The sequence below is a fragment of the Urocitellus parryii genome, chromosome 10, assembly GCF_045843805.1.
Source record: "Urocitellus parryii isolate mUroPar1 chromosome 10, mUroPar1.hap1, whole genome shotgun sequence".
Classification (NCBI taxonomy): Eukaryota; Metazoa; Chordata; class Mammalia; order Rodentia; family Sciuridae; genus Urocitellus; species Urocitellus parryii.
In genome coordinates, this window is record NC_135540.1 from 92,490,543 (window position 1) to 92,511,288 (window position 20,746).

Here is a 20,746-nt window from a genome sequence, read left to right on the forward strand (position 1 = left end):
AATTATCAAGAATACAAGTAACAATGTTGGCAAGGATGTGGGAGAAAAGGTTCACTCATACATTGCTGGTGGGACTGCAAATTGGTGCAACCATTCTAGAAAGCACTATAGATATTACTCAGAAAACTTGGAATAAAACCAACATTTGACCTGCTATACCACTCCTTATTATAAACCCAAAGGACTTAAAATTAGCATACTGCAGTGATTCAGCCACATTCATGTTTTTAGCAGCTCGACCAACAATAGAAATCTAGGGAACCAACCTAAGTGCCCTTCAACAGATGGGTGGGTAAAGAAAATGTAGCATACATACACAATGAAATATTACTCAGCCATAAAGAAAAATGGAATTATGGCATTTACCATTAAATGGATGGAACTGCAGAATATCATCCTAAGTGAAATAAACCAATCCCCACACACCAAAGGCCAAATGTTATAATACACAATGCTAACACAAAACAAGCTGGAAGAGGAAACAAAAGAAGGTCATTGGAATGAAGGGAAGGGAAGAGAGATGGGAATAGGAAAGACAATAGAATGAATTAGAGACAACATTCCTATGTTCATATAGGAATACATGACCAATGAAACTCCACATCATGTGCAACCACAATAATGGGATCTTAATTAGAGTAAGTAATACTCCATGTATGTCAAAATAATTCTATCATTATGTATATATAAAAAAACAAATAAAAATGTATGAATAAATATATTTTTAAATTACTATATAGTAAAAACTAAAGTCACACATTTTTTGTGAAATTACTTAGCATTTAATATTAATATTTAATGCATTTTATAGTAAATTAGTGACCTTTGTTAATGACTTCAAAAATTTGTGGTGATTGACATATGATTCAAATATTCTGACAATCTTAACAAGCTCTATTCCCTCTGGGTGACCTTTCCAGATGAATTTCAGCAAGCCTTATAGCTCCCTCAACAAATCAATACAGTAGAAATCACATAGTTTATTTTCAAAAACTATTAGAAAAGGCAACACATTCTCTCTCTCTCTCTCTCTCTCTCTCTCTCTCTCTCTCTCTCTCTCTCTCTCTCTCCCTCTCTCTCCCTCTCTGTTTCTGTCCCTGTCTCCTTTTCTGTCTCTTCCTTTCTCTCTTATTCAATTCTCCACACTCTATAGAATCTGAATTAGTACAGAAGCCTCCAAGATAAACTTTTAGTGGAGAGAATTGTCCCACTTGTTCCAACCCAAAAAGTCAGTTTGATTTTTCTTGACATTGACTAGAGAAGTGAATGATCTTCCATGATTATATCCCGGCCACCACAGGACCATATCCACCTTAGAAAGCCCCTGTTAAAAACCACCTTGCTGAGTGCACTCAACACACCAAATTATGAAAGAAGATACCAAAACAAATGTTGCTGTTCTAGTCCTCTACATTTGAGAGCAATTTGTTAATCAGTGATAGATAACTGGAACATTAAATTGACATATTTTTAATTTTATTAATGTTATATTCTTTCAGTTAATACGGAGGTATATAAAGGAGAGACGAAAAATGTAACACTTTGAAAGTAAATATTACACAGCAAATGGAGTCAGTATAACATAGAGGCAAATGGTTCATATTCTGTACCTGGTAGATTTTATACTAGTCCCTACAAAGTGATATAAAGAGACAAAGTATGTTAGATGTTCTTAGGAGTGTAGCAAAGAGAATAAGTAGAGGTATAGGGCTTATTTTCAGGTTGCGAAAATGCCGTAAAATTGATTGCAGTGATGGTTTTACAATTCTGAGATTGTACTATGTACTACTGAGCTTCATGTTTATTGCTGCATTGTATGATATGTGATTTACATGAAAAAAATTGACACTTCCCCCCAAAAAAATTCATTGAAGGAAGTTATCCTTAAATGCTGATTCACTAGGATTATGACTAAATTTCTGCTTCTGTACAACGAAGCTGTAAACAAAAGTAATATGTCACATGTCACTGTTCTTGACATTATTCAAAAACATCAAGCATAACATAAGAGACATATACATGTAAGGTAATCAATTCTTAACTACAGGGAAGAACACAGAAAGGAATTATGGCACATTTTCTTATAAACATGAGGTCATCTACCATTTGCTTTTCCCACTTTGCAGTCAGACACTCTGTCTATTAGTGTATGTATTTACTTAGGTGTGTACAAGTTATATTTTAACTAATGATTTCTGCTTGGATATCAGCAAGAGCAGAGGGAATCCAGTGTGAAAGGAAGCCTTGCATCTCACCAGGATGTCTGCAAAAATGACTGCAGTTCTACTCCTGTTACAGCTGAGTAGTCACTTTGGTTCTGGAAGTTGTGGGAAAGTGCTTGTGTGGCCATTGGAATACAGCCATTGGATAAATATAAAGACAATATTGGATGAACTAGTTCAGAAAGGTCACGAAGTGACTGTTCTGATATCCTCAGCTTCTGTTTCTTTTTATGTTGAAGAAGGATCTGCTATTAAATTTGAGACTTACCCTTCAGCAGTGTCTAAAACTGACATGGAAGATTTTTACATTGAAGCAATCAGGAAGTTGATTTATGAGCTGCTGAAACAATCAATTTGGACATATTTTTCACTGTTGCAAGAACGGGTGTGGGAAAATTCTGAAAACTTTTTGACAATCTGTAAAGAGGTAGTTTTTAACAAGAATCTTATGACAAAACTACGTGATTCCAAGTTTGATGTCATTCTTGCAGATGCATTTTGTCCCTGTGGTGAGCTGCTAGCTGAGCTATTTGAAATACCAAGTGTGCATACTCTTCGCTTTTTGTTTGGCTACACGTATGAAAAATATAGTGCAGGACTTTCATTCCCTCCTTCCTATGTGCCTATTATTATGTCAGAATTAAGTGATCAAATGACATTCATGGAGCGGATAAAAAATATGCTGTATGTGCTGTATTTTGACTTTTGGTTTCAAACATTTGATGAAAAGAAGTGGAATCAGTTTTACAGTGAAATTTTAGGTAAGTCCTATTTTCTAATGGCAATGAAAATTCCAAAATTAGTCATGTCTCTGAGGGTGAGCCTGAGGGAGTATGAAGTCAGAGAAGTTAAACTTTTAAAAGTATGGTGATAAAATAAAAAAATATTTTGTCAAATTAATACATCAAACTCAAAACTCTATGGAAAAGCTTAAGTTATAAAGTTCGTTTGAAATATTTGGATATAGCAGGAAGTCACACACACAAAATAAGCCACTGAGGACTTACCTTGGGAGTCACACACCTATATTACCCTTTTAGTATCCATTTTATTTCATCTTCAAAAGCAATAATTTTTAATGTTAGTCAATGTCTTCATGAGTCTAGAATGTAGTTTGATGACCCCTACAAATATTTCCAGAACAATTATCTATGTAGCTTTGAGAGAATCATCTCTGTATCTGTAGATTAGTTTCCACATTTATAAATTAAAATATTTTGTCACTTAATTCATCTCTCACATTGTGCCTTTCTCATATGTCCACATAAAAATGAGCAACATATATGTTTTTTTATATATGCACATATACATACACACACATTAGCTTTATTAAATCACAGACACTCTTAAACATTTTTGGCTTCATTATTAAAAGATTTTTCAGATACTTACCAGACATATTCATTTCCAAATAATAACTTTCTAATGTCCTATAGCTTTTACATTCCTTCTCCTGTTCAGGACGACCCAGTACATTATTAGATACAATGTCAAAAGCAGATATCTGGCTCATTAGAACCTATTGGGATTTGGAATTTCCTCGCCCAACCCTACCAAATGTTGATTTCGTTGCAGGACTCCACTGCAGACCTGCCAAACCTCTGCCTAAGGTAAACTATTCCTATTTAGTTGGTTCTGTTGACCTTGCATTTTCACTAAGAATGATTCTCTGTTCTCATTCAGAATGTCTCATTCACTGTGAAAAAAAAAAGGTATAGGAAATGGGACAAAGAGATCTGTAGATAGAAATTCTTACATGTCTATGCATATTCACATAACCATGTGAATTTTATTTTTTAATAGTAGAAAAGTAAAACCTGGGGACTTTTGAGAGTTACACAAAGCTCCAGTTAAATTAAGGTCTTTATTTCTCAACATACAAGACAATATCAGTCATTAATTCAAAGAAATGACTAGCATGTACCATAGGAAAGTTCTTTATATGCATAGAAACAAACTAACACAGTCTCTTCTCCCAAATACCTTCATTCTACATTGAAAGACAGACTGTGAACATGAAAGAGAAGTTTTGTAAGAAATAATATAATAGGGAAGGACCACAGGCATTTCCTGTCTACCCAAGGCTATCGGGGAACTTCAGGAAAACTCCCTGTGGGAAAGTGGGTCACCACACTTTAATTGTCTTACAGAAAAAAAGAGATATACTGCAGAGTTATCAATGACCATAAATTTTGCATATTTGAAGAATATATATTAACTTGACTATTTGTATCTGTAGGATGCTCTTAGCTTTTAATTATGAAATAATTCTATAAGTATTCAGATTAATACTACTTATGAAAAAACATAAGAATCTTATGTATTTTTTAACAATATTGCACTTTTATCATTCCAATAATCTGTAAGGATGATAAAAAGAGACACAGAGACAAGATGCAGAGGCAAAATGACAGAATGGCCAAGTTGCCAGCTTTATTTATATCAACAGGTTACATTAGGTCACTGGCATCAGTAATACATTATTGTTCATTGTGTCATTAGGCAGGATAAAGAGTTAGCAACATTATGCAGCTTTTTTCTCAGTTATACACTATAGTTGCATTGTACAATGTTAGTAGCTTTGTATAGCTCTAAAGAAAGTCCATTGTTTAAAGTAACTATTATGTGGGCAGGTTCAGGCAGCAGAGCTTGGTGAAACATTGTGGTTGTTTAACAAGAGAATTTCTTTATTCCCATGAGCTATGTGCCTGAGATGAAAGTTGAGGATAATAAGACTCTACCACAGAGCCTCCTCATGAAGGTCATTGCTACAGCAGCTAGGCATTCTGTGTCTTTGCATTGAAGATTCCTAGCCATCAAGCATGCCAAAGTCATGAAGCCATCAGAGACCCAATCCTGTAAGGCATAATAATAAAGAGGAGACAGAGTCAAAGTGCAGAAGCAGGGAAGGTGGCAGAGTGGCTCTTTGTCCAAGTGGCCACATTTATTTATACCAATAGGTTACATCAGGTCATTAGTACCATAACCGCATTATTGTTTAGAGTATCAGTAAAGTTGGTTATTCTGCAGTTACATTTCACAATTTCAATATGCAGTGTCAGGAGCTTTGTGCAGTTCCCAAGAAAAGCTACTGTCTGAATGTTAGGCGGGCAGCTCCAGGAGCACAGAAGCTTGATGAAACCTTGTAGTTATCTAGCAAACAAGTTTTTCTATTCCCAGGAGTATGTGCCTGCAATCAAGGTTGAGGCTTGATGAGGCTCTAACTCAGAGGTCTCAGGGCATTGCCATACCAGCTAGACATAGCACATATATTAGCTATATTATTAGATCCTTAGAAAAATTATAGGGCATTCTAAGGGTGGGAAACAGAGTGCCTGTTACCCCTTTTCCCCCTTGTGTTTTCTCACCATGGGGATGCTTTCCTTTACATTTTCAGGGCCAGAATCCTTATACAATCCCAAACACAGAGCTGTTACATTAAACAGCAATCATTTTTTTAATTCACTATTAAGTAATCACTTAAGAAATTCTTTTTGTCTACTCTTTAATTAGCAGTACCATTGTATCTGATCTCATTGAACATTTAAAATCCAAACATAGGTACTTAAAACCAAACTTTGAAGCTACATGTTGCAATTCAATTCCAAAAGCACATCTGAGAGTAATGCAAGTTCTGGGTAGTTCAACCCAATTTTTAAAAGATTTCTCCATTTGTGTTCAATGGAATGACAGTGACGATACAGGAGGGAAGAGAGGATGTCCAGAAAAAGAATGAGATAGATGAAATTCAACCTAAGTGCATGGTGAAAGTCAGTGGATGAAAGATTACTAGGAACAAACATCAGAAGTCAAGGAAATTTTGGCCAAAACAACAATTCTTTCTGAAGACAGAACATAGTAGTCAGACATCACAACTGAAAAATTTCCTGATGTGCAGTTTAAGTGCTTTTAGTGATGGCACAGATATCAAGGTCACAGTTGTGATGATTTCTTAGAGCAAAGCATGAAACCTCCCAGCTTCAACTTGTGGGAAATCTTTAGAGAGTCACACAAAAAAAGTAAGAATGTTGTTCCTGGTAGTTTACACAAGGAAGACAGCAGAAACAATGAATACTTTTGTTTGATGAGGAACCTAGAATTGAAAATTTAGTGAGGATGGACACAACATGACACTGTCCAATTTACAGGTTAAAATAACACAAAATATTGTCCTCTGTGACATGAAATTTACCTACAACCACTCAACTCCATATCTGCAAAATGATAAGTAAAGTAAGGTAATTCTTCCTGACTAAATATGTTTAATTTCATTGTATTAGGTGGATTATTTTCACCAATGAAGCAAGAATGAAAATTTATCATAAGGTATTTGGGGTTTGCTTTGCCAGATCTTTCCAAAAGAAATCTCAGATAGACTTCTAAAAGCCTCCTGAGGCTGGGAAACCTGGGAAGCCAAGTTTGGAAACAGAGTTAAACTTCTAACAGCAAGAGCATCCAGTATGTTGTTTCCAAATTCTGTAGAGATTAGAAAAAGAGAAGCCAATAAATGATTAATTTCTATAAAAAAGTGTAAACTACATATTTGTTAAGTGAAAAAATACTGTACAGGAAAAGAAAAAGCGGTGCCTTGAATCATGAAAACAAAACATCAAATTCAAGCAAAATCTCAAACTTAATATCAAAAATATTATAATCCTTCTTTATCAGATCATTCATTTCCATGTCTACATTAGGCAGGTTCATCAAACTGCAGTAGTTAAAGATGTGATGTAAGTCCATTTGACAAGCAAATGTTTTAGTGACACGTTTTCTTATAAGACTGTTATATCATTCAATAATTCTTAATTTTCTTAACAGACACAAATACAATTATGCTTAAAAGCCACATGTAAAAATTAGTGTTTCAGTCTTATGTAGAAATGGGCTACACATCTAATAAACAAATATTCCTTAATTTAACTGAGTATAAAACTAAGCTATCAAATTAACAAAAAAGATTTTGGAAACTGGTTTTAGGAAGGAAGGCATATTTTCACACTTAACAGCAAAAATACTAGACCTCATCTCAAATGATTTCCTTGTTAACTAATTGCAACCATAGGTGCCTGGTAAACCCAGGTGGAATAAAAATATAAACTCATATTATACTTATGATGATAACTGAGTAACACATCTGTTTTTAGTAAACCAATAACATCAAACTAGTCATATTTTCCAAAGATTAACTAAGCCATGTGAATATTGAAAGCATTTGATTTTTCTACATTTCTGGTAATTTTAGGTATGTTTAATTTATGTAAGTGCTCATTTATCTCACAGTGAGTTGGAATAGAAAGTCATTCAGAGATTTTATATTTTTCATTAGGCATATCATCTAGAGCTGAGAAAATATCATATATATGTAACACATACACACATACATACACACATACAGGCATAAACATGCAGACACACAGATCTCAAGCTTCCATTCTAAAATTTTAGGCATGAATCAGGCAACACTGTAACACAAAACTTACTGCTATTATCTCCATATAATATTTCATCTAAATTGTGTTTCTGATAAAATGCAACAAGGTGAGACTATATATTCAATATGGGGTAAAGATTCTTGGAATTAAAATATGTGTGAAGAAGGCTTTTAAAGGAGTCTTCATTTTAGGTGAGAGAGACAAGACATCTTGTGGCCCTCTAAATGTCCTTGAAGCCCATCACTTGGACAACATATTCAGTTTATGTCTAATTAGCCTTTTCCCTTTCAACCTCAAGTAGTTGCTTTTGGAGGATCCTGAGTTTTTTGAGAGCCCTTGCTTGAGACAGAGGAACAAGTGACTGTCAATGCAGGAACAGAGGCCCTAAAGAGGGAAGTGAAAAGTTCAGCTCTGGGCACAGGCAGAGGGAGGAGGTAGGGCCTAGAAGGAGACATAGCAAAGGGTGCAAGGGACCTGAGGGGAACAATGACATGTTAAAGGAAGAAGAAACAGAAGATGGAAAGGAAGAGTCCACCAAGGAGCATGTTTGGGGATATTTAAAGTTTCCCTAAGTAACTTAAAGATCCAAACTATCTGTACTGAAATTATACCAACAAGAAAGCAGAGAGAGTTGTCAGAACACAACGTTGGCAGGGGCTTGAAAAGAGCTTTCATCTGACTGATGTGTTCCCATGGGAAAATTAGTAAATGGGTCTCAGGCCTAGCCAAGCAAAAAGGAATTTTAGAGCCCAGATGTCAGAGAATTATCTCCACTCCAGAGAGACAGCCAGTAAGGTACCCAGCTAGCTTTCCATCAAAGATGCCTGTCACAGTAAGCAGCATTTGCTTGCCTAGAACTCTAATCTTGCCCCTTAAAACTGAGACTCCTAGGAGACTAGCATAGCCTCCAATTTCTTGGTGTTTAGATCAGCTTACAGAGAATAGTGAGGTTCTTGAAAAACATGATCTGCCCTTAGCAATGTCAGCAGATGTTTCTTCAGGACAAAGTTTCAGGAGTTTTATTCCCCAATAGGTAGCCAATCAACCAGTGAGGAGTGAAGGCACAGGCTTTAAAGATGCACACTTACAGTCCTGAATGAAAGATTAAGCAGTTTAGAAATGAATATGACCTTCTCTGGGGGTTAAAAAAAATTAGTGACAGACATTAAACACAGTAAGGTGGACTGAATTTTGCATCTACACAGTAAGTGTAGACACCACTACAATTGAATTTTGTAGAAAAGGGAGATAAATTAAGTCCAGTTATGAACACAAGGAAAAATATAGATTTAGAGAAAAGGTGTAAGGTGAGGGTCAGTGGATAGAAAGTTATTAAGAGAAAACATAAGGGGCTGCAGGGATTCTGGCCAAACTAACCTAACAAGACAGTCGCTGAAGGCAGGTCAGTGGGATATCTGGGGAAAGAGGAGTTTGAAAGATCTGAAAATCTTAAATCAGATAAAGAACATTAGATATCAGTGTTGGCAGATTCTAGTTAAACTAATTTAACAAGACTCGAATTTAGAGGATTCTTGACAATACAAAGAAGCATATCCAAATACTAATGCAAAGAGGAAACACAAAAGCCAGCTCCTATAGGAGATGTAACTTTAGATAGGACAATAAGCATTTGGTCAAGTAGAAAAAAAAAATTCTCACTGGTCTATAGTGACTATTTCATTTCTTGCTTGAACACACAAACACACACACACACACACACACACACATACACACACGTGTACACAGACACACACAGAGATGCATACACATGCATATATGCATAATAAAGGGAATGTATTTCATATAAGAAATCTCCAAAAAAACAAAGTGATTAAGTTTTTAAAAAGAAGGATAACATGGGCTGGGGATGCAGCTCAATGTTAAAGCACTTGATTGGCATGTATAAGGCCCTAGATTCAACTTCAGGGAACATACACACAGGTGCACGCTTGCACGAACACACACATGCCAATACTGAATTATGAAGGAATTCATGGTTTACCATTTCCACTTCTGGACAGATTATACAAGAATTGCTGGAAGGATCTTCATAAGGTTTTGGCCCAAGGTCAATCATAAAACTATATTCCTGGAAATGAAGAGGTGGAAATTACCTAGGTATATGTTAATGAATTTTTTGATAAAATGTACATAAATATCACTAAACCTTAAAAACATTAGGGAATTGAGATACATGCTACAATATTAAAAAAACATTACACTAAGTAATATGAGTCTGTCAAAAAAAAAAAAAAGAAATTACTATGAATCCACTTACATGAATACCTGACTAGCCAATTTCAGAGAAGCAGAAAGCAGAAGTAAAGCAGACAATGGACCAGGGGAGGAGGAAACCAGGAGTTCTTGCTTAACTTATACAGATTTCCTGTGTAAAAAATAAAAAAGTTCTAGATGTTGTTTGCATAATAATGTGTAATATATGCATGTGTAATACAGAATTTAATACCTTTAGAAATGGCTATAACTATATATTATATTGTGTATATTATAACTTCATTTTTAAGACAGCCCAACATAATTTCCTTATATTCTTGATTTATTTCCTTAAATGGTTGTACCAAACCTTACAATACTCTGTGTTCTGTCTTTTCTCTTTTGTGATGGAACAAATTCTTTCCTTTACAGGAAATGGAAGACTTTGTCCAGAGCTCTGGAGAGAATGGTGTTGTGGTGTTTTCTCTGGGGTCAATGGTCAATAACATGACCGAAGAAAGGGCCAATGTGATTGCATCAGCCCTTGCCCAGATTCCACAAAAGGTTAGACAAAGTGCCCTAATGGTGGAGAACTACTAAATAAGTACCTATTTAGTTATCTTAAATCTTGGAAAGGATATAATTACATATATTTTCTCTGTGAAAGATTAAATGTGATTATAGTGCAAATTTATCTCAAAAATACATTTAAAACAAAAATATATACAGCAAATTCTGAAATAGCACAAATGATATTTTTGATTAATAATACTTTGACATTAACATTGTGCTCAGAATGAAATACATTATTCAGGTGCAGTATGAACTTGGTATTAAAAAAAGTATTATATGCAGATACACAGTAATCTCCAAATTCTGCTCTTTCATTTCCATGGTTTGCTTGCAGAACTCCTGAGGACACTGTGCACACTACAGACATCAGAAGCATGGAGTTAAATATTAGTCAGGGATTTCATCAGTGCTATAGCAATAGCAGGCAATAAAAAGTCCGAATAGCATCATACAGCATCATCATCCTATATAATCCTGGCCTTGATACTCCCCCTAAATGTTGGAAGGGGCCTAGTTATGATGATTTTTTTGTGCTGCTAGTTAGAGAAAGGAAGGCCAGGCTCACCAAACCTGAGTCCAAGTATCCATCAAAATAAGGAGACTTAGTTTGTCATGGTGGACATGGCCCTATTATAGATTTCTCAAGAAGGAAGGTATAAGAGAAAACGTGGAGATGGAATCCTGTGAATTAGAAACTGTGACCCTACAAGGACAAAACACTAGTAACACATGGAGAAAGTGGTTATAGTAATCTTCACATATCAAGACAAAGGTTAATATTAAATTTAGTAGATAAGAACTAGTACAAAATACAGATTTCTAAAACAAAATGGAAGTAAATAGTAATTTTTTACACATTATGCTGTAGATCTATAATTATCAATTATAATTTGTATTTGATATTGATAAACTCATTTGTCTAAGCTACTACTTATATGAAGCTACTATTTAAATGACCTTGATTAAATATAAAAATGAATACAGGAAAATTATGTATTTATATACCCATTTCAATAGTTATTATTATTTATTGTCTCTTAATCTCATTTCTTTATCTTGCATAGGATAGGTATTTAAGTATCTGATTTCTTTCTTAATTGCTTTCAAATTTTAATATCCTATCATTTGAAATTTAACTCAATAATAAGAGGCTTGCTTTACCCTAACAGGTCATATGGAGATATGATGGCAAGAGACCAGCTACCTTAGGACCCAATACTCGAATTTACAAATGGATTCCTCAGAATGACCTTCTTGGTAAGACTCAGAATAAATATCAAAATCATGATTAATAGCCAATTAGAAAAATAATGGTTAAAAATTGTTTCAAAAATTTATTAAGAAAATTTCAAAATACTCTGACTTTAAAGTTCTCTTTTTAGTCCTAGGGAGACAGTGAATAAAAAACAACTGTGGGCATTTTATTATACAAAGTCGTATTGTTTGTGTTCATAGTCCAAGTATCCTTATTTTAGTGGTAATTGCCTCTCACAAAGAATTTTGTGGTCACTTCCTGGATTGTCCCTTATCTCCTATTTCTACAATTTTACAACTACACATTGACATACAATAGTGCTATCTGAAATGCCGATAAAAAACAGCCGTGTCTCTATTATTACAACCGACTCTGCATGTTCATATCATTAAAAAAAAACAAATCCATAATCATTAAAAAACCTTTTTTTAGGGAAAGCATAGACTTTAATCCTTATTTACAGGACACTGTAAAATATGAAATTTCACTTAGTAATAGCAAACCCATTTAGAAGACAATTTTTATACATATATACAGTTTGGAACTGTTCTAGTACAGTTTTGTTGCAAAAAGTGCTATAATGACAAACCACACTTACAAAGAGTTTTAGCAGAAAAACAGTAAGACAAATTTATTCCAAACATACTACACAATAAACTTTATGCCTCAGCTATGTAGCATATAAGTTAAAAGTCCCAGCAGTGCTGTCCTGAACTTGGAAGGTACAGCCTTCAGAGGTAGTTTCTGGCACAACATTCTGATCATCCTCTTCCTCTACTGAAAAACACTTCTCAATCAAGTTTAAGATCTTAATCCTGAAGTTGGACTTCCTAATGAAGTATAGCCAATCCTACCTCTGATTTCATAACCACCAACAACCCACTCCCTGCTGCATTGGACACCCTTCATAGCATGCTCAGGGACATCTTTGTTGTTTTAATTGGACACATAAATCCAGGTCCCCTCTTATGTTTGCACAGGTTGGTTGTTCTACCCAGCATGTGCTCCTTCCGTGTTTCTAGGTAGCAACCTTGTCTTCATTTTTCAGATCTCATGTAACATACCAACTCTTCCATGTAATCTTCACTTACCTTGCCATTGGACACAGGTGCCTCTTGCCCCAAGAATTGAAAGTGATTTCCATTTGAATTCATCATTATAAGAATCTATTACCTAGAAAACAATTTATCTTCATTGCTTTACATTACACATTTGACAATTTATTTCTGACATGGATAATTTCCCTTGATTTGTTCCAATCCTAGGTCATCCAAAAACCAAAGCTTTTTATAACTCATGGAGGAATCAATGGCATCTATGAGGCCATCTATCATGGGATCCCTCTGGTGGGCATTCCCTTGTTTGCAGATCAACCTGATAATGTCATGCACATGAAGGCCAAAGGAGCAGCTCTTAGATTGAATTTTATTACAATGTCAAGTATGGATTTACTCAATGCATTGAATACAGTCATTAATGAACCTTTGTAAGTATAATAATTTTTTCAGTAAAGTAATATTTATATTTAGGTACCCTTGAAAATGAGAAAAGATTTATTCCTCTTTGAGTCTAATGTTAATAACTAAAATTATTGAAGTCTTTGAAATGTGCTTTTATTCTTAACCGATCATTTTTACATTGCAAATTAACCTTACAAATTTACTTAATTAGCAGTACTATTTATTAGTTAAATAATGTGATACTAAAAATTTTTTACTATAAAGCTAAATATAAAGAACACAGTTTTTACTAAAAAGACACGAGAACAGAAGGACAATGCAGTTTGAAGAAGTAATATATTTCCATTTGATACCTAAAATTTCCAAAACTACCAACATTTTTAAAAATTATATATACTTATTTGGTATGGCAGAATAATTTGATACATGTATATAAAATGCAATGACCTAATCAGGGAAATTTTTATTTGCATATTCTTACATATTCATAATGTTTTCTGTTAGGAACTGTCAAACTCGCCTCCTCTAATTCTTTATAATATTTATAAGAAATTATAAACAATAGTAAGCCTATTGTGCTACATACCATAGCATAATTACTTCCACTTCCATCCTTGTTAGTAGAAATGACAATATTTCATTCTTTTTCATGGCTGAATAAAAGCCAGGTGTGTGTGTGTGTGGGGTGTGTGTGTTTGTGTGTGTGTGTGTGTGTGTGTGTGTATTACCATGTTTGCTTTACCCATCATCCAACAATGAACACCTCAGTAGATTTATACCTGGACTATTGTGAATAGTGATGCAGGTAAACATGGAAGTTCAGGGACCTCTTTGATAAACTGATTTCGTTTTCATTGTGTTAGTATACAGTAATGTGAAAGCTGAATCCTATGGTATTTCTATTTGCATTATTTGAGGAGACTCCATGTTCTTTTTTTCCATATAGGCCATTGCATTTCTCTCAGTGGACTATAAGATGTCCCCGTCCTCTTCTGCCTCACCAGCATCTGTTATTTTTTAGATTTTAGATTATGACCAATCTATTCAATGTGATTATCTCTCATTTTTGTTTTTGTTCTTTTTGCTGCTGCTGCTCTTTTTGGCATGCTGAAGATGGGTGTTTTTCAAAATTTGAGAAAAAAAAAACTGTAAAAGAGTTCTGAAATCAACCCTGTGGGTTGATTGTTGTTTGTTTTACATGTCACTCCATGATTAGTAAAGTTGAGCACTTTGTCATATACAATATCTCCTTTTGAAATCAAAATGTCTATTCTGATCATTTTCTGCTTATTACAGTGATAATTTGGATTTTTTCTGCTGAGTTTTTAGAATTCCTCACATATTCTAGATGTTCATTTTTCTTACAAGTATTACCTCCCAATCGTGCTTGTTTTCTGTTTACTCTCTTGGTGTTAACTTTGCAGTGCAAAACTTCTCAATTTAACATAATCCTAATTGTCTATTTTTCCTTTTGTTGCATGTGCTTTTGGAATCTCATCTAAAAAAAAAAAAAGTCATTGACTATACTGATTTCTTCAAGTGTTTCTCCTCTACTGAAAATATAAATTTCTCCAAAATTGATTTTTACTTTAACAGATTCTATTATATATAATTTATGTACCATAAATTTCTTGTTTGAGCTGTAAAAGTCAAATAATTTGGGTTATGTTCACATAGTTCAGAATTCTTCTTCAAGAAATAATTTTATAACATTTCTGTTGTGCCAAAAAGAAATCTCATATATATTTCAGGTAAATGTCTCTTAAACTCCAGTTCTTTGCCACAACTAATTATATATTCAGTCTCCAAATTTAGCCTTAGATGCACATTTCATACAAATAGAAAGAGACATACAATGGTAGTCAGCACCAACTGGGTTGTTTCACTTACTATAGTGGTTTTTTGTTGTTGTTGTTGTTGCTGTTGTTGTTTTGTCCATGTTTAAACAAGTAGCACTATGTGATTTCTACTTATTGCTGAATAGTATTCTTTGGTGTGGATGCATATAACACATATTATTTAACCCCTAACATTATGGACATTTGGGCTTATTTTCTAATTTCGAAATATTTGAACATGGCTTGTTTTGTGTGGAAAAAGGTTTTTTTTTTTTTCATTTCTTTTGTGTAATGCCCAAGAGTGGAATCACTCCCTGACATGAGAACTTCATGTTATTAATTATATTTCATTCAGTTTGCCAAATTATTGGCAAGATTTTACATTCCTAGTATAGGAGAGGTCTAACTTTTCCACATCACTGCTAAAATTTGCTATTGTCTATCTTCTTTTTATAATGCTAATCCTAGTGGTTATGAAATGGCAACCAATTGTGACCTTGATTTGCACTCCACAGGTTGTTTAAAATGATGAATTGTTGTTCACATGCATACTAGATAGTCATGTTGATTCTCCTTACAAATAATTACCCAAGTCTTTAAATCCTTTGTTAATTATGTTACTTGTCTTAATATTGAACTTTCAGTAGTTTTTATTATGGAGACACATTTATATTGAGATATTTGATTTGTATGTGTTTTCTTCTATTCTGAATGGATGAGTTCATCATTTTTATAATGGTGTACTTTGGAAAGCAAATGATTTTAAATTTTATAAAATATCTTTTATAATCAAATTTTCTCTTGATACAACAAAAATTGTTCTGTAAAATGTGTAGTGCTTAGATTTCTACCATCAAGTCAGCATTGATCATGACTCCCAATACTCATTATTTATAGAGGTCATCACCTATCAGAATACACTGACAATGGGTTACCAAAAAAAAAAAAATGTTACAATTTTGAATGCTAAAATACTTTAAAATTAGATGAGAAGGAATAATAAAAACATAATGCAAGTAGGAAAAATGGTAAAGAAAATATGGAATAAGTTGGTAGATTTATATAGTAATATATCAATATCTATTGTAATATTAACTATATCATTAAAAGATAATCAAATTGAATTTTAAAAACCCATCATATACTCTTTTCTGAGATATGTTTAACTTAATTACATAGAAATTCTATGAGTAAAGAGATAAAAGATTTTAAGTGTCAATCAAGGTGTTGCAGCTGGGTATGGTGGTGCAAGCCTGTAACTCAGCAATTTCTGAAGCAGAGACATGATTGTGAGCTCAAGGCAAGCCTCAGCAACTTAAAGAGACCCTATCTTAAAGTAAAATATAGATGGATTAGAGTAGTGGATGGCCCCTGAGTTCAATCATCACTAACACAAAATAAATAAATAAGCTGTTTTAGATATATTATTGTCAGAGAGAGTAGACAAAACTATATATGAATGAAAAGAATATTTCTTCATTTAGAAGTCATTCAATATACAATAGACCAATTAATAAAATTTTACATAAATATAAAAAATGTAAATGCAGAGGTCTATAGTCATAATGCAAAGTTTTTAAAAACTTTTATAGATAACAGACAATGATGGAATATAATATTCATATTTGAAGAACCTGATATATTTGGGTATGCCATGAGACTGCCCAGAAATGATTTGAATCTAAAGAATATATTTTCCAGTCATATTGGAATTAAATCAGAAAAAAATTAAAGAAAAAATTAACTAAAAAAAATTTTAAAAAATTAACTAAAAACCCTCTAGATTTTTAAAAGTAAGTAAAATACATCTAAGTAATTTAGATCCCATAAATAAATCTCAATTATACTTGCATTTTTATATCACCAATACCACACCCAGGCATATAAGCAACAGAACTATATGAATATTTCAAATAATATGTATATTAATTAATATTGTCAAAATGGCCATAACCCGAATGCATTATACAGATTTAATGCAATTCCTATTAAAATCCCAATGACATTCTTCATAGAAATATAAAAAGCAATCATGAAATTTATTTGGAAAAATGAAAGATCCAGAATAGCCAAAGCAATCTTTAGCAAGAAGAGTGAAGCAGGAGAAATCCCAATACCACACCTTAAACTATTCTACAAAGCTATACTAACAAAAAGGCATGATATTGGAACTAGAAAAGACATGTAGACGAAAGGAACAGATAGAAGTCACAGAGAGAACCCCACATAAACACAGTTATCTCACTCTAGATAAAGGTGCCAAAAACGTAGGAAAATAGATAGCCTCTCCAACAAATGGTGCTAGGAAAACTGGATATATATATATATATATATATATATATATATATATATGCAGTAAACTAAAACTAAACCCCTCTCACCATGCACAAAACTCAACTCAAAGTGGATCAAGTACCTCAGAATTAGACCAGAGACCATATGTCTAATAGAAGAAAATGTAGGCCCAAATCATCATGTCAGATTAGGCCCTGACATCATTAACAAATCTCCTAAAGTGCAAGAAATAAAATCAGGAACCAATAAATAGGATGGATTCAAATGGAAAATCTTCTTCTCCATGAAAAGACACAATTAATGAGTGAAGAGAGAGCCTATATTTTGGGAGCAAATTTTTGCCACACTCAAGACAGATAAAGCACCAATCTCCAGGATATATAAAGAGCTCAAAAGCTTAACACCAACAAACAAACAACCCAATCAATAAATGGGATAGGAAACTGAACAGACACTTCTCAGAACAAGATATACAATCCATCAACAAATACATAAAAAATGTTCAACATATCTAGGAATTAGAAAAATGCAAATCAAAACTATTCTAAGACTTAATCTTATGCCAGTCAGAATGGCAGTTATCAAGAATACAAGCAACAGTAAATATTGGCAAGGATGTAAGCAAAAAGGCACACTCATACTTTGCTGGTGGGATTGCAAATTTGTGCAACCAATCTGGGAAGCAGTATGGATATTCCTTGGAAAACTTGAAGTGGAACCACCATTTGACTCAGTTATCCCCCTCCTTGTTCTATACTCAAAGGAATTAAAAATAGCATACTACAGTGATGAAGCCACTTTAATGTTTATAGCAGCACAATTCACAATAACCAAACTGTTGGAACACATAGATGCCCTTCAATAGATGAATGGATACCAAAACTTTGGAATATTATACACAAAGGAATATTACTTAGCATTAAAAAGATTGAAATTTTGGGATTTGCAGGTAAATGGATGGAGTTTGAGAAATCATGATAAGCAAAATAAACAAATTCCAAAAACAGGGGCTGAATGTTTTCTCTGATAATGATTGCTAATGCAAAATGGATGGGGCATTGGATGAGTGCAAGAATTTGAGAGGGGGCAAACGAGAGGGGACAGAAAGAATGGGTGCAGAAAAGTTGGTGGACTGAGATAGATATTGGGGGCTTCAGGAGAAAACTGAAAAGAAAAAAATAGTATCTGTAACATAATATGCACAGGAAGAATTATAGGAGAGAACATTTCCAGTATATGACCTTCTGTGGTCCAGTAGTGATAGACCCAGCCTGGTTTTCTCTTAAAATTGGGATCCATCTCACCACAAAGCCATGAAAAGATAATTTTGGCTTTACTATAAATTACTGCAAATTCTGAACTAGCTTGGAATGCCTGCCTTGAACTCACCCATTCCTGGCTCTTTCTGACCAGATAGCAGCCCTCTCTGAAACTTCAGTGACGCTTCATACATCTTGGCCTTCCCTGGACAGATAAGGACCCTCTCTGAGGCTCTAATAACCTTCATAAATTATGCAGTCAGGGCCAGGAAAAATGTAAACTAGCCTTTGTGTTATGTTCCTCAGAGTTTTGTTATCTTAACCTCCCTTTGTGTAACTTTCTGGGCTATAAAGCTGGGCTGCAAGAAAGCTGTGGGGCTGTCTTGTTCCCATGGTTTTTGGTGGGAGAGGCAGCCTGGCTGGTTGAAATAATAAGCTTGCTTTAATTTGATTTTAATTGGAGTCAGTGGTCTTTTCTTGTGTCCTGGTCTAACAGTAGTCAAAGGAGTATATCTGGATTTTATTCTAAATATGATTATGAGTGAAAATCTTTGAGCTAGTGTTATAATCTGACATGGATACTAGGTAGAAATCAGACAGTAGAGAGAAATAAAGAAGATTAAAAACAGAGAGACTGATTAAAAGTCATTTCACCCACTATGGCAATTTCTCTTCAAAGACTTCAAGATGATCATTTCAATTACAATTAACTATCTTATTTATAGTACTTATTATCATTAGTGCGTATTATCATTTTATCTGATTCAATCAACCTTCATTTACTCTTTGGAAAATATTTGCCCATAAGAAAATCCCAAATTAAAAGTTCAACTTTCTATGATGATCTAACATCTTTAACAACAACAACAACAACAATAGTCTATGGATATTCTTTGCATTTGTGTGTAGTACTGAGAATTGAACTCAGGTGCATTGTTCATGATAGGCAAATGTTCTAACCCACTGAGCTACATCCTCAGCCCACTTTGTTGAATTTTGAGGCAATGTCTTTCTTAGTTGTCCAGACTTAGCCTTGAACTTATTATTCTGCTTCAGCCTCCCAAATAGCAGGAATACAGGCTTATGTCACCAACCTGGCTCTTCTGTGGATACCTAAGGTACTTGTTAGATTCAGTTTTATGAACATTTCTAAAAACCTTATATAGACTTAATATACTTAGGCAAATTAAGTTGTTTTAAGTGTTGGTGTCTTATGGTTTGTCCTTTAGATATAAAGAGAATGCTATGAGGCTATCAAGAATTCACCATGAACAGCCAGTGAAGCCTCTGGATCGAGCTGTCTTCTGGATTGAGTTTGTCATGCGCCACAAAGGAGCTAAACACCTGCGGGTAGCTGCCCATGACCTCTCCTGGTTCCAGTACTACTCTTTGGATGTGCTTGGGTTCCTGCTGGCCTGTGTGGCAACTGTGATATTTATCATCACCAAATGCTGTCTGTTTTGTTGCCAGATGTTTACTAAAACACAAAAGAAGAAGAAAAGGGCATAGTTTTATCTACATCCAAAGCTAGGAGTCCTGACAGATGGACCTCCTCCAGTTCAATGACAAGAAAACTTAGTAGATTTGAAAAGGTAGAAGTCATAAATAACATATTATGCAGATATACAGGACTTAAGTGAGTAAACAAATAAAAAGATATTTAACTAAAATAACCACATCTGGTTATTAATCTAAATATATGAGGATCCATGCGGAAACATTGGTCACACTAGTATCAAAAGCTGACATGTGTTTAATCAAAAATGATCTTTCTGGCAAAAGGTAGAATAGAAGAGAAGAAATATAATTGTTAAAAGTCATTTCACCCACCCTGACAAAATACCTCTTCAAAAAGGTTAAGATGATCATTTTCAAATAGTATTTAACCATTTCACTTACCATTCTGAGAATGGTTTACTACCACTTGGTCTCTAGAAAAGATTAAGCTTCCCACTTGACATTCCATTTTAACTTTGGAAATATTTATGCACCAGAAATCTCCAACTTAAAGAGATTGTACTACTTTGAATTCACTCTTTTCAAGCACAATTTTTGTTTTAATTACATTTGAACTTGAAATGGAAGTAAAGAAATAAATAAACCTCCAACATAGAAGCCAAGTTGTCCAAGACAACAGTTCAAAGAACAATACTTTTAAGGCTGTTCTATGGCACTTGTTTGACCCACTTTTGTAAACT

At 34.0% G+C, this 20,746-nt stretch overlaps 1 protein-coding gene across 1 annotated transcript; it reads left to right on the top strand.

Annotated features, from left to right (window-relative positions):
• The first annotated feature begins 2,259 nt into the window (after positions 1-2,259).
• Positions 2,260-19,797, top strand: LOC113178248 (UDP-glucuronosyltransferase 2B31-like). Its single transcript, XM_077803355.1, has 5 exons — positions 2,260-2,983; positions 3,684-3,832; positions 10,301-10,432; positions 11,611-11,698; positions 19,778-19,797. The coding sequence occupies exons 1-5, from the start codon at positions 2,260-2,262 to the stop codon at positions 19,795-19,797; spliced, it is 1,113 nt and encodes a 370-aa protein (XP_077659481.1).
• The last annotated feature ends 949 nt before the right edge of the window (positions 19,798-20,746 follow it).